Source organism: Onychomys torridus, chromosome 1 (assembly GCF_903995425.1).
Source record: "Onychomys torridus chromosome 1, mOncTor1.1, whole genome shotgun sequence".
NCBI classification, from domain to species: domain Eukaryota; kingdom Metazoa; phylum Chordata; class Mammalia; order Rodentia; family Cricetidae; genus Onychomys; species Onychomys torridus.
In genome coordinates, this window is record NC_050443.1 from 168,997,275 (window position 1) to 169,014,740 (window position 17,466).

At 37.2% G+C, this 17,466-nt stretch overlaps 1 protein-coding gene across 5 annotated transcripts in view; it reads right to left on the minus strand.

The window, feature by feature from the left end:
* Sorcs1 (sortilin related VPS10 domain containing receptor 1) overlaps window positions 1-17,466 on the minus strand; it is a 535,816-nt gene that overhangs the window by 55,574 nt on the left and 462,776 nt on the right. For all 5 annotated transcript variants that reach the window (XM_036172192.1, XM_036172212.1, XM_036172201.1 and 2 more), the window contains exon 18: window positions 14,470-14,641. In XM_036172192.1, coding sequence (XP_036028085.1) covers window positions 14,470-14,641 — 172 coding nt within the window. The remainder of the gene's footprint in view (window positions 1-14,469; window positions 14,642-17,466) is intronic.

The following is a 17,466-nucleotide window of genomic DNA, read 5'->3' on the forward strand; positions in this document are numbered from 1 at the left end:
TCTATTTATCATTGTCCATATGTACATGTATACAGCATTGACTACCTGGGATTGGACAACTAATGTTGGAGGCTCACTCCTGGAAGAAATCCATTTTCCCTCTGTCAGCAGCCTTGGACCAACTATGTTGGCTGTTCAAGCCACTGGGCAGATGCAGCTTTCCCTGTCGTGTAGTGTACAGACCCCCCTTGTTAAATCTTGCCCCTGGAGACTTCCTAGACTACTCTGGTGGCCAGGCCTGATCCCTCAAGGTGCACAGCATCTAGGTCCCCACCTAAGGAGTTCCAATGGCCAGGCCCCACCCCCAGAGTTCTCTGATTGCATTACAGCCTTTCCTCCCTCTCCCTTGAGGCCAGAGTGTCCACAACCTGCCCTACAGAAGAATAGCCCACTAATCCCTGATCTTGCCCCATGATCAGGCCACATAATCTCTCCAACTCCAGGCCACCATGGAAAGCTCTGATCCCCTCCTCTGCAAGAAACCCTATATAAACCTGGTTTTCTGCTCAGTTCTCTGCTGTTTCTTGTCCAAGCAAAAGCAGCCACTCTCCTGCGCTTTTCCCTCCCAATAATCTCTTGTGTGAGGTTTGTTGTGTAATGTGACTTTGTGGTATTCCTTGTCTTTGACTGACCGCCAAGGTATCTTTCCTATCTGAGCTGTAACACTTACATCCTGCAGCCCTTCATTTAGAGGCAGCAACTTGTAGATCCTAAAACAAAATGCAATGTAGAAAAATAACTAGTGTCACCAAGTTTTATTCAAAATAAGCAAAAATAGCACAGGATCTACTTCATAGGTCTGAGCATTGGAGTGAGAATATAGAATGCCTGATGACTTTTGTAGGTGAGAGCAAAGGGCAGAAGGACACCAGCAAGAGGGAGAAGAGAGGAATAGATGAGAGAAAATTATGAAATATTATCATTTAAAGGGGATAGAAGTCATATTAATACAACAAGCATTGCAAAATGAATTGACTTTATCTATTATTACTGTGCATACTTAAATATGGAATAAATTATGGGCAAAACCCAGAAGATAACACAGATATCATATTGATTGGTAGTGGAGCTAAAATAAATCTTTTGTTTTGGAATCTGCTGTGATTCTAGTTAATATAGTGGTGAGACCTTAATTAAGGTACAAAATAATGTGAATCAGAATAATGTGATGTTTTATCCCTTTCTTCCTATTGCTGAAGATATTTATGCAAAATAAAGTCACCTATGATAGCTTGAAAAACCTAGTACAGTAGTACAATGGGTCCTTACCTTCAAATGGGGTATGCTAATAACTGCTGAATGAGAGAATGCGGAGAATTATACTTATTCTACATGGGTGACATATCATCAAGCTTGAGTGTACAAATGGGAATGCACATATGCCCCCATGAAGATACCCACTACTGCTTACTAGAGGAGAAAACAGAGGAATTCTAGAATATTTACTGTGTGAGAAGTAACAGCAATACCTTCCTATATTTATCTACTTAAATGTTAACCCTAAAAAACTGAAACCTGTCCAAATTTTTCTGAAATCACAAATTTGAGCCAGGCTGTTCTTAACTTAGCTTCAGCCCTCTTACTACTCATTCAAAGAAGATGTGAAAACCTCTCTCTTGTACTCCTCCAAGATGGGTGGCAAAAAGTAAGCACAACTCTATAGGAAAAAGTCATAAACTGACTAAATTTTGGGCTTTGCAAGTGCCTTTCAAAGTTCAAGTGTTGAGAGGCAGGGCCTTGACTTTATGAATGGATCAGTATAGCTATTGCAGGAGTAGGTCACTTGTTACAAAACTGGATTCCTACAAAATGGTGAACTTGGCCTGTGTGCCTATTGCAGGGAGGCATGCTCTTGAGTGTGCCAGTGTTCAGCAGCTCTGAGGCGCATCATGCTTGATGGGATTCCCTGTTTCTATGCTCTACCATAGAATAATGAGTCAAGAAGGCTCTCACCAGATGTGAGCATCTGGGTCTTAAACTCCCCCACCTCTAGAACTGCATAAAATAATATCTGTTACATAGAAATTACCTAGCCTAAGTTACCTACTCTGTTAATAACAGTACAAGATTGAGAAAGACTAAAGCCTGTTGCAGCCTGTGAACACAGATCCAATTCGTCAGAGATTAGAGATCTAAGGGTATCCCAGTGTCATATACCATGTACTTTAAAATACAAGAGGAGCATATGTGTCTGACACTAAGGAACTTTGATGAAGGAAAGATACGTTGGATGTACACATGTGGTAATTTGCAAGTGTAAACCAAGCCCTTCTTATACAAAACACACCTGTCCTGGATAAGGGGCACTTATACTTGCCCTCACTTCTTTTCTCAAGCATATTTTCAGTTTGTGGGCCTTCTTTTCAAGAGGTGCTGCCAGGACTGAAATCTCAGATGACCTCCCAAAACAACAGAGGTTGTTCCTGACAGATCTCATTAGCATCATGCCTTATAGGCTTTTCCATTTAGAAACAGAACTATGGACACCTCAGAGATGAGTTATTAAAAGGAAAAAAACACCAATGTAGAGGCTAAAGATAGTCAATGTCTCTCCATTGCCAGTTCAGAGATGTTTTGCAAAAGCACAGGTATCTTTCCAAATATATAGACTTCCTGTGCCTCTCTGTAGGCAAGGTGATAATGAGCTCAATAATGGCTTGACTCAAAAGGTGAACAGATACCACAACAAAAAGGACATCATATTTTATTATTTCACCAGAAAATTCAGGTATGCCTATGCTAGAATGCCAGAGAAATCAGACCAGGACCACCAAAACATATATATTTTACCTCTGAGGACAGAATGTAGAGGCCTGGCTTTCCAGGCTTGCTTCCAAGGACTCTGATTTTGGAAATTTGCTCATGTAAACATGCAAATGCTTCTAGATATAATGTCCAGATGAAGAGTTTCCAATAATTCCCTCACAAAATGGGTCAATTCTTCACTTGTGAATGGTCTAAAGCACCATATCTTTTGTTTAATAACCCATTTATCCTAATTTACTTTTTAAGTGTTTTGTGCTCTGGGCCAGACTTAAAGTGATCAGAACACAGGGCAAGAAAAGCACACGGCTGATGTGAGCAGACAGATGCCTGTAAGTTGAGGCTTCTTTAATCTATCCATATACTTTAGGCAATTAGAGACTTTTTGCTGTATTATTACCACTGCACAGTGGCTTTAGGATTTACCTCCATAGGCTTTAGAAGAAAAACCCTGGGACTACTAAATGGCATAAATCTTATAAATGCTTTTGAATGACATTTTAAAATCAGTCATAAAGCAAAACACTCAGCTATGTAATAAGAACAAAATTACATTTTAAAAAATGAGTAGTGGGAAGATTCCTTTAGGAATAAACCTGTACAACCAGCTTTTCCTAGTAGTAAGATATATACTGGAAATGTGTCAGCTTTATTAAAAGTAAAATGGAGAGAGTGAGAAGAGGTATGGAGTATTCACTGGGGGTGTGTGGAAATGCATATAATGATGAAAAATAAAGCTAAAATTATACATACAAATTATGTTGCTGATGTAATTTGTTGTTGATAATACCATTTTCACTAGCAAGAATTCACACGGATATACACACATACACACAACTATAATAGCATCAGAACCTTGCTGTTTTCTCACTTTGTTACTAGTGTTTTAAATTAGCTTTCAGCATTTTGCACCTACCATCAGTGGTCAGACTTAACTAAGTTACCCATACTCTGAACAGATGTGTAAATTCTTCATTGGGAAGTTACTAAACTCCTTTTCCAAATCATTAGGTTGTAGTGAAATAGAAGTGAGTTTACAGAGTTCTGTAGAGGTCCACCTTAGGAGAAAATGTGTCCTAAAATTCTCCACATGCAACCTTCTGTTATGAAGGCCAATTATAAATATCCTTTAAAGTATACTGGTTAGAAACCCTGTTTAAACCTTCTAACAGGGGAGATTCCTATAACCTCGGTTGAAGAATGATTCTGTACTATGGAATGTTGTCCTATTTAAATGAACATGCAGCTATTGAAGAGATAGATGTGGGGAAGAGAGGGTGGATGGAAACATCCTCTTATGCAGTCAGATGTGCTGAATCATCCCTGGTGACCAGTGGTGTGACAGATGTCACAGTTAGGTCACACTCATACCACACTTTGTTCAAATGTCTCTCAAATTTTTCTCTTGTAAATTCCAGCTGGGTAGGGAATGTCCCTCTTGTCATTTCTATTTCAGATAAGCTGGGGTTGTGACATTATTCTTAAAATTTGTCATATTGTAAATAGGTATGTCAACATCTCTTCAGGATGTTGGAGTAGCACCAATGTTTAGGTGCTGTGCATTCAAATGCTGTTGTCACATGGAAGATATTTATTTAGTTTCACATCAGCAGTGGGTGAGATTTAAGACTGAGCACCTGGGGCAGATAAATGAAGTAATAGTGGAAAACTGCAAAAGGAGACTTGTTTGCAGACAAGGATTACATGGTGTACTGAGGCTCTGATCCTGGGGTGGTTGCTTTCCATGAAGGTGCAGTGGGATGGCTTAAATCAGCATAGTAGGACATTAAAAATCCAAACTGAAAACTATCACATACTACTAGACTATGGAATGTTCACTGAACTGGAACTATCACTAAAAACCTGTTTCTCTCTTTTCTTCTCTAGGTAGACTATAAGCATCTGCCATCTCTGACTCTAATAAATATAAACAATCTGATGTGTGTGGCCCAGTTTTGAGAGGGGAGATAAATGGAACCCAAGAAAAAGCTACTAACCAATGCAACATGAACAGCAGACACTAGACTACTCCCTGAAATCAGCCCATATTGCCTGACTCATTTATTTCTCTCCTTTTAGCCTTGGGCAAGAAGAGAAAAGAAATGAAATGACTCAATTAATTCTCAGAGGCAGAGAATAAAGCAGAATGGAACAAGGGATAAGACACGAGAAAATCTCCAATCTCATGGCTCATTGAGATCAGCTTCCACTCCTTTGTGCAGAAGGAAAAAATGACGAGAGCTTCTAGGACTGAACTGAGTGGCAGAAGCTCTGACACCTGCCCCAACTTAGTTCATTCTGCTGTTTCTTTGCTCTACTTCTTACGGCTTCAAATAGGCCTTCCTGTGGAGGAAGCATTAAGTCAGATACTGTTACATGTCCAAACAAAGGAGGGTCTCTTGGGAAGTTTCATACAAAATGGTCTCTATCATCTGAGGACTAGAAGCATTCTACAGTATTTGTGTGTGTGTTGTTACATTTTGGAGACTTTTATGTCCCTGTAACTCTTTAAAGAATCCAAGATTACAGTTGGTATTAATCCGTCTAATAAGGACAGTCCTCTGTCCTCAAGCTTTTGAGTTAAATCTCATGGAACCTATAACTAAAAATTTTGCTTATTGAGTTCTAGTCTTTGTATATTAATTGAAGTATTAAAACAATGGGATACAACAGATCAAATTTTTAATTTTAGTTCCTTGTCTCAGACTTAATTTTGAAGCCTTAAAATATGCAGAGAATTGCTTCTCCATACTCTTACAGCTGTTTTCAATAGATTTAATTATCCTCTGTAGCACACAGATACCACTTCTGGCTAGTAGCACTCTCAAATAAATGCCTTCCAAATTAGTGTTGTTGAGTTCCTAAGACTGATTAGGTCCTTCCTGGTCACTGCATGCCTGCCAGTGCTTACACCGGATCTCTCTACAGAGCTGAGAGATGGTAGTAGAAGTCTTTGGGCTCATTAGGTGTTCATTAGTGTCCAGAGACTATCTATCTTGAATGAGTCTACAAACAGTGATGCCACCTCTAATGACATGCTTGGATTTCAGTGCAAAATACTTTTGACTGGCTTCTTAGTATTCGGGCATAGCTGGAAATGTTTGACTTTTTAGATAAAAAATCATGAATTTTTCCATTTCCTTCCTGGGTTGGTTCCTTGAACAATTCCTTCATGTCTTTAATGAAATAATAATGCATTGTTTCAGTCATTAATAACAATAATTTTTATTAATGAATTATTGTGTATGTGTGCTTGTATAAACTATTCTTGGATCTGCCACAGTGAGTCACAAGTGAAAGTATCCTCATTTCTCTGCAATATAGTTCCTTATGAGGGTCTTTCTTTGTATGTGAAATAACTTTAAGAGCAAAAGGGATGGGATAGATAACACAGTAGGACTTCTAATAAACTATAACAAAGTTACAGTTATAGAGTTGAGTAATTCCAGATAAGAATGTTGTGGGACTCTGTTTGAATTATGTTACTAAAATGTTCAGTCTTCTAGGTTTTGAGGACAATGTCATATGCTATATGCATGAAGAGGTTTTAATTCATATATCAAACTCACCAACATTCTGACTTGGGTATATACTGTAACACATGAGTGCATGAGTACTTCCTGCCATTGAATTCCTTCTGTCAGAAAGACATTCTCTCTCTTTTTTTTTTCAGCAGTGTTTGCATCGACACACTTATGTTAGAATTAGGACATGTACTAGCAGGATTTTGCTTTCAGATGAAGGTTTTAAGATGTTTTGGATACAACTTGAGTTTAAGAATCTTTTTCTTTCAAGTTTGGGCATTATCTCTATTCCTCCAGGGCAAATGATCCAAATACATGCATGCTTATTGTATTTTTTTATTTTCCTACTGATGTATTAGGCATTTGGAGGACAGACACTGAAGTTGCAACTCATGTTATCATGGCTTCTACTTCAGTGATATTCATGCCTTAATGAAAGAATGCAAAATGTTATTACAATATTATGCAACAGATTAGATTTGTTTCTGTGGGTTTTTACTGCTTTATTCTTTTTATAATTGTACTGCTATCTTATGGAGCTCCTGGTAAACTCAAAGTATATATTCACATAGCAAAGTCAATAATTAATGGAAAGTATATGATAAAAAATTCGCACTTAGAAAAATATTTATTGAAAACAAATATATACACATATGCAACTATCTGGGAAGACACTTGGTTCCTTAGGTCCAGTGGTTTGGTTGATATGCACAGAAACATGGAGGAAGTTCATATGCAAGGCACTAAGCACAAAGGTAGACTACAGTAGCCTTCAGCCTCACCTAGCTCTACAGAGGGAAAACAAAAAAGGTGAAGCATAAATTAATCATGGGACAGAAGCATAAGTTTTGGGTTACACAAAATAATTTCAATACAACATGAGGAGGCAAATCTTTCACTCACTTCTGCATAACTGTAATGCTGTATCTGAAAGTAGCAGGGACATCTGGATCTCTGCAGCACCTGAAAGTCTTATTGTTTTCTCAATATCAGAGGCATGACATGAATATCTCTCTTGTTATAAAACATAGTACAAGGTATGGAGCAAGAGGAAGGCACTATTTACAGGCCATTTTTAATATTTAGGAGTCTTTTTTTGTTTTGGTTTGTTTTAGATAATGTCTCACTGCAAAGCACTAGCTGGCCTGTAACTCATGCTTTAGACCAGGCTGACCTGGAAACCTCCACCTGTCTCTCTCCCAAATACAGATATTAAAGGTATGTGCCACTATGCCTGGTAATACTCATTTATTAAATGATAGTTCATTTAGAATAACTTTTAATACATAGTAAATGAACATTAAAGTCCTTGGGTATTGCTTTCTTATCTTCTTTAACAATACCCTTTAGGATAAAGTGTGCAGTAATAAAGGTAAATTTACACAAAGTGGGGAAACGCAAGAGAAGAAAGTGTCTGGATTTGTAGGCATCTTCCATAAACTATGAAGACTTTTAGAAAATCCAGAATAATCTCTTTGATAGCTTTGCTAAATACCATGTAAGAACACAGTGGGCAGTCACAGGCCAGTTTGGCTCTGGTGCATGAGAGCTCAGCTTTTCTTGCCCAGTCACTGTTGCCATCCATCATCAGCCAATGCTTATGATGTTGAAAAAGGCTTGGAAAATACATGAGGTCCTAGCAACAAAATTAATTCTTTGAACCTCAGGGAAGTGGTAAAATGGCAAAATACTCCAAAGCTTGAGTTTGACTATTGCTGTACCATTTAGTAGATGTATGACCTCAGGTAAGTAACTGCACCTTTCTGTGACTCTGTGTTTAAGGCTCATGTGAGAAACTCTGTGGGAAAACTCTTACAAACCAGAATAGTTAGTATTCACTAAGTTTCTGACACCTGAATTGTTATCATTTGTGTAGATGTTAATGCTCATTGGCTTTTCATTTATTCTTCATTGTTCATCCCACAAATCACCCATGCAGATGCACAAAACCAACAGAGAAAAAGTAAATCCCGAGGCTGTCGTTAATTAGTACAGAATCCTATAATCACGTGTGAGATCCCTGGCTCTGTTGATTTGACAGGAGTAATCTTCACCGTGTTTTCTGCCCCAGAAAAAAAGAGGGTGAAGAAGCTGTGTCTGGCAGTAGAAGGTAGCACATTTCATCCCTGCTGTGCTTGGTCTGGGCACTCAGCTGGAATGGACTGACTTGATATTGTTTTTCCTATACCTAAAAAACATATTTTCTAATGTTTCCACACCTTCATCCCAGTATGAGATGCATGATGCTCTTGTTACATGGAGAGGAAGCAGAGCCTTGCTCTTGTCTCTGAACTGCATTCTCTATCACGATGAAAAGTACAGAACTTACCTAGATAGAATGTTATACTCCCTGAGCTTGGCTGTATTATGCTCTTATAATGGAATGCACTCCAAATTCTATGCTGGCATAAGCACCTGATACTTTAAGAGGCTGTTCTTCTAAAGTCAAAGCTTGTTTTTTCTGCATTTGAGGAGGAGAATTCACCCACACGTAACATATAGATAAGTTTAGGTTAGAGTACTGGTATGGAAGATGAACCTTCCAAAAATCCAAGATAGGTTTTCTTTGCCAATACTAAGACCAAAGCATAAATTATTGTATTTTATGTGAATTTCTAAAGTGTTTTTAAGAATAAAATATGTATTTAAATATAAAATATTAAATTGCAAATTAATTTTGACAATATGGGCATATGTATTCAGTAACAACAGATCAAGTAACTGAAAATTGCCTATATTGCCCAAATCCCTTCTGCTGGTTAACCCCCCCACACCCAAACAGAAGTAATAATTACTCTTATTTTATCAGCAGTTAGCCTTAGCTTTCTCTTCAGTCTCATTAAGTGGAATGATGCTACATTTATTACTTATTGTTTTTGAAATTAAAATATATCATTTTCCCCCTTCCCTTTCCTCTTTCCAACTCTTACCATGCATCCTCTCTTGTTCTTTCTGGAATTCATGGTCTCTTTTTCTTTAATTGTTCACACACACACACACACACACACACACACACACACACACGACTCTTAAAAACAATCAGCTCAGAATGACACCAACAGACAAGCTAAAATGGAAGTGTGAAAGTGACACCCAATCCTCAACAAAGAACTACAAGAAATTAAGGAATATTAACAGCAGGAAAAATAGTCTTCCTCAGGGAAGAGCCCACCCACCCAAAATGGATATTTAAACCAAGAGGTCAACCCTGAAGTCATATGCTGTGGAACAATCTTTTCATATAATGTGAATATCTACTACTCTGATTGGTTAGTAAAGAGCTAACTGGCTGATAGCTAGGAAGGAAAAGGTTAGGTGGTGCTTGCAGACAAAAAGAGAGTTTGGAGAGAGAAGGCAGAATTGCCAAGAGAGGCAGAAAGAAGCAAGATGAATATGTCTTGCTGAATAAAAGGTACCACCATGTGGTAGAACATAGATAAGAAATGGGGGTTAATTTAAGTTGTAAGAGCTAGTTAATAACAAGTCTAAGCTACTGGTCAAGCATTTATAATAATATGTCTAATAATATGTCTCAGTGTAGTTATTTGGAAGCTGGCTAGTGGGACAGAAAACTCCACTTGCAATCATATTCATACATGTATTATTTTTTCCAGCCTTACTTCTATAGCTAATTATTGGAATGGGATTCATCTCCAAGTATGTGCTCATAGCTTGAGTTTGTTCTTTTTTACTATGGTACAATATTCCACTCTTTAAGTATGCTATAAATATTCTATTATCTATTACCTGTGCTTATGTTGTTTCTAGCTTAGGTCTCTTATACATAGTATATAGACAATTTTACATATTTTCTGGTGCATATGTAAATGCACTGATGATTTATACAATAGCTTCCCATTATCTGACAAGATTAGCTTTCAAATTCTCTAGTGAATGCCTGAAACCACAAATAGAACCTTCTCGACACATATGCAAAATGTGTGTGCACAATGTAATATATATATAAAATTCTACACAAGATACTATATATGTAATTTATAGTAGTTAATTTCTAAATCAGGCATAGTAACACAATCAGAAATTGACCCGTACTAAAATAGAACAGCTATAATAATATACTGTAGTAAAAGCTATTCAAAGCTGAGTACTTATTTCTGAAAATTAATAGTTTCATATTTCTAGATCTTATTCAGTTGTAGCTAATTCAAACCATGAAAAAGTAGAAAGCTGTGAGTCAGAGGTAACCTGAAGAACTTGCTGTTTAACATGTCTCCAAAGTGGCAATGCAAATTCACCTGCCATCAAGCATTGCAAAGATGATTGGTTACTTTACATTCTCTGCAGCTTAATTGTCAGTCTTTTAACATAGACTTTTCTGAGAGTATGCAGTAATTTTATTATAGTTATTACAGCTTTAATTTGCATTTCATTGATATGCACTGATATTAAGACATTTTAAATTTTTTACTTTTTGTGTATGAGTGTTTTCCTTGCATTTATATCTGCACACCATATATGTGTCTGGTACCCACAGAGTCAAGAAGGTGGCATCAGATCCTCTGGAACTAGAGTTTCAGTTGTTTTTGAGCCATCATAATCCTGAGGACTGAATCCGAGGCAAGAGCAGTACATGCTCTTCACCACAGCCATCTCTCCAGCCTCCAATAACGACAATACTTACAAGCCTATTGCCTACTAGGACACCATCTTTGAAAACTTTCTAAACTAGCATTTTTTCATTTTAACTAAACTGTTCATAGTGTTCTTATTTATTTGTAGTATTATTTACACTTTTCTAGTCACAAGTCTTTTATTTCAACTATGTGTTAGCATATATTTACCCACTAGGGAATTTCCTTTTTATTTTCTGCATAAGGTTATAAAGTACAGAATTTTTTACTGGAATGGAGTCTAACACAATTACATTTTCCATCACACTTAGTAGATTTTGTTTGCTGCTTTACAAACCTTGACCTGAATCATGAAGATACTTTCCTTTGTATTTTACCACAGTTGGTTTTATGTTTCAAAATTATATTGATAATATAATTAGAATTATTTTGTGTATTATATGAGAATAAAAATCCGTGCATTCCTATATGATTACATAATATATACACAATTTATTGCAAATATTACAGTCTGTTGAAATTATACACACACATATATACACTTATATACTACAAACATGTGTTTGTGTTCTTATCTGTTCATTTCCTACTTGGTTTTTGCGTGGATATTTATATAATAAATCTATTCATAACTCATCTGACTTCAGTTTTTTAATTTACTATTTAGTGGTATGTATATACACATGTGCATACACATACCACAACCTGTTTGTGAAGGTCAAAAGACAACTTGCCGATGTTGATTCTCTTGTTTTACCACAAAAATCCCAAGGATTGAATTAAGTCATCAGGCTTGGTAGCAAGCACCTTTATTAGCCAAACAAATCATCCATCCCTAAATCATGCAAATTCATGAAGCATCTTTCAGATTATTTTTGCTATTCTTTATTGTTTAGCTATTGAATTCTTACATATTTCATGATAACTGCTTAATATTAACACAAAAAAGTATTGGAAACTTTTATTAGGATTGCCTTGTACTGAGGTTAATATGGAGAAAATTGACATCTTAATATTGAACCTCTTCATCCATGGTCATGATACAGTTCATTGTTCATTTAGGGTTATTTTAAAACTTTTCAGATGCATTGCAATTTCCAGGGTAGAACTAATTGAAAATAAACTGTCATATTTGTCTGCAAATATTTGTTGAATTTTGATGCCACTATAAATTACCCATAAGATTAGATTTGTGTAAGGCTTCCCACCATAGGGAGATCTTTCCATTTTCTGACTACCCAAGGGAGGCCTTACCTCCTATGAGGAGTGGATGGGGGGGGTGGCGGGAGGTGAGGGGGAGTGGGAAAAGGGGAGGGAGGAGAAACAGTGGTTGGTACGTAAAATGCAAAAAAATATATTAAATAAAAATGGAATACTGTAGTGGATAGCCATCCCAGCATTGGCCTGGAAGTTCCAACCCCCATTGAGGCTTCGGTAATGGTCACGCCCACAAGGCAGGGCAGAGGAGGAAGCGGAAGTCGAAGGATGGGGAAGAGGTCTGGCCCTTGGTTCCCGGACCCTGGACGCTGGAGGTAGACTGAGCAGAGTTCGCCAGAGAACACTGCCAGACTGCGCTGTACCTTTGCCAGACCCTGCAACCTACCCCTTCATTTGTAAGTTAGCCCACAAAATAAACCTCCCTTTTAACTACATGGAGTGGCCTTAATAATTTCCCCAATAGAATACATAATAAAATCATGGTATACATTAAAAATTAAAAATATTAGGTTTTCTCAATCATTGTCTCTTTTTTGTGACCTAAACTGTTTCTCTTATTTCTATCTACTCAGCCTATTTTCAGATGAGGGATCTAATACTTAATATCTGATATATTAGAATATATATTATAATGTGGCATATGAACTATCAAAATTATCAGGGAAAACTCAGTGTGAAACAGATAATGAATGAATTCATCCTGATGATTTTTTCCATCTCTCCAGAAAAGACCACAGCTTCCCAGCCTTTTTGGAAAGTTCTTTCTTTACCCCTCCTCTCTCCTAAAGTTTGCTTCTCTTCTCCCTTTTTCTATCTCATTCTCTCTGTGTGTTTGGTTTGCTACAAGCTAATCAATCTCAGCCAGAAGCAGAGGATCCCAGATAGTTTACATTGATAGGAATAATGCTACTTGGCCTAGAATGACTTGTGACTTCCTAATTTTAATAAGGAATTTTTAAGAATCAGTTCATAAAAGCCTGGGAAAAGTCCAAGGCAATGACTTGAAAGATTAAATTAAAATAAAATACTGATGATTTTGCTACACACACACACACACACACACACACACACATACATATATCACCCTAAATATATACATAGAATCTACTCAATCTGTACATTACTTGTATGTACAATTAAAGAAACAAAGAAACAAAGGCCACACATTTGAATATGAGTAACGGAGGTATATGAGGTGGGTTGGAGAGAGAAAATGGAAGGGTGAAATGATGTAATTACAATCTCAAAAATAACAGGAATTATAAGAAAAATACATATGGTTTTGATTAAACATAACAAAACAATCCTAAATTCTTCATCTTCCCCTCCAGTCACACTCCAAATCCTCTGAATTCACTTTTCCAACTCTTACTCCTTGTCCTGGTATTAATTGCTCACTTTTTGGAAAGACTGTGTGTAACTGTAAATTACTTATGAATGAGTATTCTTAAGTTCCAACACAATCAACTTAATGAGAATGTGCATAAATGGCCATGTGTGTGCTAAGCAACTTTGCATATTAAAGACAGAGGGCACTGGCTGTCAGAAGAGTAAGCTGGAAGTCAACCTTGTATACTTCGGTGCTGATTTCATTAATTCATTTTAAATCCTGTTATCTTCATCAAGGTCAGTAGGATGCTACCTGAATTTTAGTATGCAGAAAAATGTGGTTGAAGACATGATGATAGCCAAGTTTAACAACTGACGTAATTTATTTAATACATTTATTCTTAGAAACGATCTACCTAGTTCCAAGATGACAAGTGTGCCTTTGTAAAGTCTAAGTACATAGAACACATTTTTCTTTTATTCACCACCTACATAGTCAGAAATTTCAGACAAACACATTTGTCAAAGAGTAATCAGTGCTCATAATGATATCCTCGTTGTGATACCAAGACACAAAGTCTCAACTGTGAAAGACATTATACTAATTTATAACAGTGCTGCATTTGATCAGTATATTTAACTATCCTGTTGCCTTAGGAAAGAAAAGCAATGATGGTAGGCTGAGAGAGGCAAAAGCACATCCTTTTTTCACTTGGTTAAGTCTGTGCTAAAACTTTCTGTGGAAACCATTCACACACTTTGAGAATGTACTCTCTTAACAATGCCGATAAGAGAGTTAGATCCAAAGAGAGCCAAGGATGTAAAGGAGTGAAAACCAATTTGCAGTAATGGAAAGAAATTGGAGAAAGTGTCAGGGAAAGAGAGATGATAACATCAGACATGAAGCTGAAAGTAGAACAAAACAACAAAACTACTTGCAACTAGAACTTGAGAATGTGAACAAGGATATTTAAACAAAGCCATGATTTGCTCAGAATATCACTTGCCCTACCAAGCAGAGAACAGACAGGAGTCAGCCTTACCTCTTCTAGTTGCACCATGAGAGTGACATTGTGTCCTTGTTCTGCTGTCAGTTTTCCATCTGCTGTGACGATCCGGAGCCCACGAGGCGCCTTCCCTGGACACTTCTGTGGTTTGGCAGTATACTGTTCTCTCACCCCATCAGTACAGTTATTGGAGACCACCTTCCTATACCTAAATTTAAAAAAAAAAAGTCACAAGTCATACATCAGTTCATATAACTCATATTACTGAAATTTTAAACTAGACCTATATTGTAGCATGAGGATCAATAACTTCCTAAATGCCCACAATTTATGTTGCTAGCCGGACTTGGGATGATTCATAGAAAGCCCCTGTTATTGTTTAAATGTAGAATGTCCTCCATAGGCTATTTGTATGAATATATGGTCCCCGCAGGTGGTCCTGCTTTGGGAGGTGGAACTCTTTTTCAGGCTGCCTAGTTGGAAAACTCTCACTGAGGGTGAGCCTTAAAGCTGATGGAATTCTTTGTTTCTTGATCAATCAAGGTGTGAACAAGCTGCTACTTGATCCTACTGCCATTTATTCCCTGACACGAGGAACTATATCTCTCAACCTGATAACAAAAACAATGCTCTCTTACCTTAAGCTGTTTTTATTATATATTTTGTTACAAAGACAAAGAAAATAATGGACATGACACCCAACATCAGGAAAAACAGACCAAGAAAAATTCTACCTCCAATTAGCATTTTCATGGACTTTTAAAAACTATAGCTTTATTTATTTGTTTGTTTGTTTCTTGTGTGTGTGTGTGTGTGTGTGTGTGTGTGTGTGTGTGTGTACATGAGTGTATGTATGTGCACCACAAGCAAGCACCTGTGGAGACCAGAAGAGGGTACCTAATCTCCTGGAACTGGAGTCACAGCTCGTTGTGAGCCACCTTTCTAGCTTGCCATAAGCTTCTTTCAGTCATCTACTCAAAAGATGAATCATTTCTTCATTGGGAGCTGTGAAATATGCACAGAGGTGAAAGACATGGTCTTTAGTGTCACTATGTTAATAAGCAGTTGAAGATACATCTGGAGCAACAGGGGACCTCCAACCCTTTCACTAGCATTAAGATCACTGTCCCTGTCCGTTGTCATGGTGTATTGTCATGTCTGAGGGTTTTGAACACCAGTTTAGGTATTCATGAATATAGGTTGGCATTAAAAATAAGAGAGAAAGAAAATCAGGGCAGGTGAGAAAGATTGAAAAAATGGAGTAAGGAAAGAAACTCCAGTGTAAGTATTAGAAAATGGGAGCATTCTGGTACCAGCAAAGGTGGGAAGAAATTGATCAGCAATGTCTTCTGAGATAATTATGACACCTCAGTGTGTTTAACAGCATCAAAGCTTCCTCCATGTTTCACCAGCAAAGCTCTGTGCAAATGGAAGGTGGTGAGGATTTTTAATTACTTAGTTTTTAAACACACCTGTGGCTCTGCCTTGGCAAGCAGCTATAGAAGCCTGGGCTCTTCATCATCACTGGCATCATCAAGGACAAAACTCTCCTTTTGTTTGCTGCTATTTTGACCAATCATCACTCAGGCTTTCCCAAATCCTGTAACTACAGGACTCTGCTTAAATCCAAAGCATGAATCTATCCCTCTGGGAATCTGCCACAGAGAAGACTATTGGCGATTTTTTTTTAATGCTCATTAAAATCCATTCTGAAACCATTATATATCTTGGATGAAAATGGCATCACATTAGCCCTACCAGACCTGTCCCTGAAATTTAGAAGAAAATTGTGTAGAAATACAGAGTTAATTTACTCAAGTAAGCACACACCTGCTTTTTGCATCATAGAATGGTTCTATTTTGATCTCAGCAGCTGTCCCTGGCTCTGAGTTACATAAATGAATAATGCATTTAATATGTTATTAAATGGGGCTGCTATCTCCATAATAACAAGGCAACTTATGATTATGTTGGACCTGAGGTCTGAATATTACAGGGATGCATTTAGTTGGTAAAGCATTCTTTAATCTGCCACAAAGAAAAGTGCTTTGTAATGGCAAGGGAGTCTTTTTTACAATTACTGAAAAGGAAACATTCTGTAAATGTGCCTTTGATATTACCTGTGGCTCATCAGTAGACAGTGTCTTATTACTCCAACAACCCCAGTTCCAGCTATTCTCTTCCTTCCCATCTTGAAATGCCTCTCTAACCTTCTACTTTGCACTCACACTTTCCTCGATTTTTACTTTCTATGTTGCCTGACAGTCTTAGAAGAATAAGGTCATATATTTTCTTTGTGAAACTAAAACTGGAAAGAAACAGCAAAAGCAGCTACAGTCCACAATTTTTCAATTTAATATTTGTCCTGTATGTTTGTGGTTACATTAGTGAACTGCAGATGTTTAGAGCCTATATAATAACATGACATTATTGCCTAATCTTAGCATATCTCAATTTGGTGTGTCTTTATTCTTTGAATCTATTTTTAATTGATAGAAAAAACTTTATATTTGTGGGCTATAATATCATGCTTTGATCTATGGAGACGTAGTAGAAATATAACCAAGATAATAGCTAAGTCCAGTATTTCACCAACATATCTAATCTTTTGTAGCAAGAATGTCAAAATTGAGGATTTTCTTTTTAATGTTTATATCCATGGACAAACCTTACTCTTACCTTTAATCAGAGAAGCCGCTCCCCTTTTCCCCATTGAACTCAAGTGATTGTGAGGCAGACTCATAGATGTACTAGGTGCTAGGAATAAGTGGCAAATGAGTGCTTGACTCTAAAGTAGACCTTTGTGATATCCCTGTAAGTCTCATAGAACACTGTAGAAGTCTGAAGGAATGTAAGAGCTAGAAAACAGGACTTCAAAATGCTGTCTTCATGCAAAATAAACCCACCTAAATCACTAACTCACATTAGCTTCTGGTGTCTGCACTGTGTGCATTCAACACTTGGGTATGGATGGAAGAGGGACATTGAAGGCCCTAGCTCTAATTATGTCTAATAGATTCAGGAAAAGAGGGC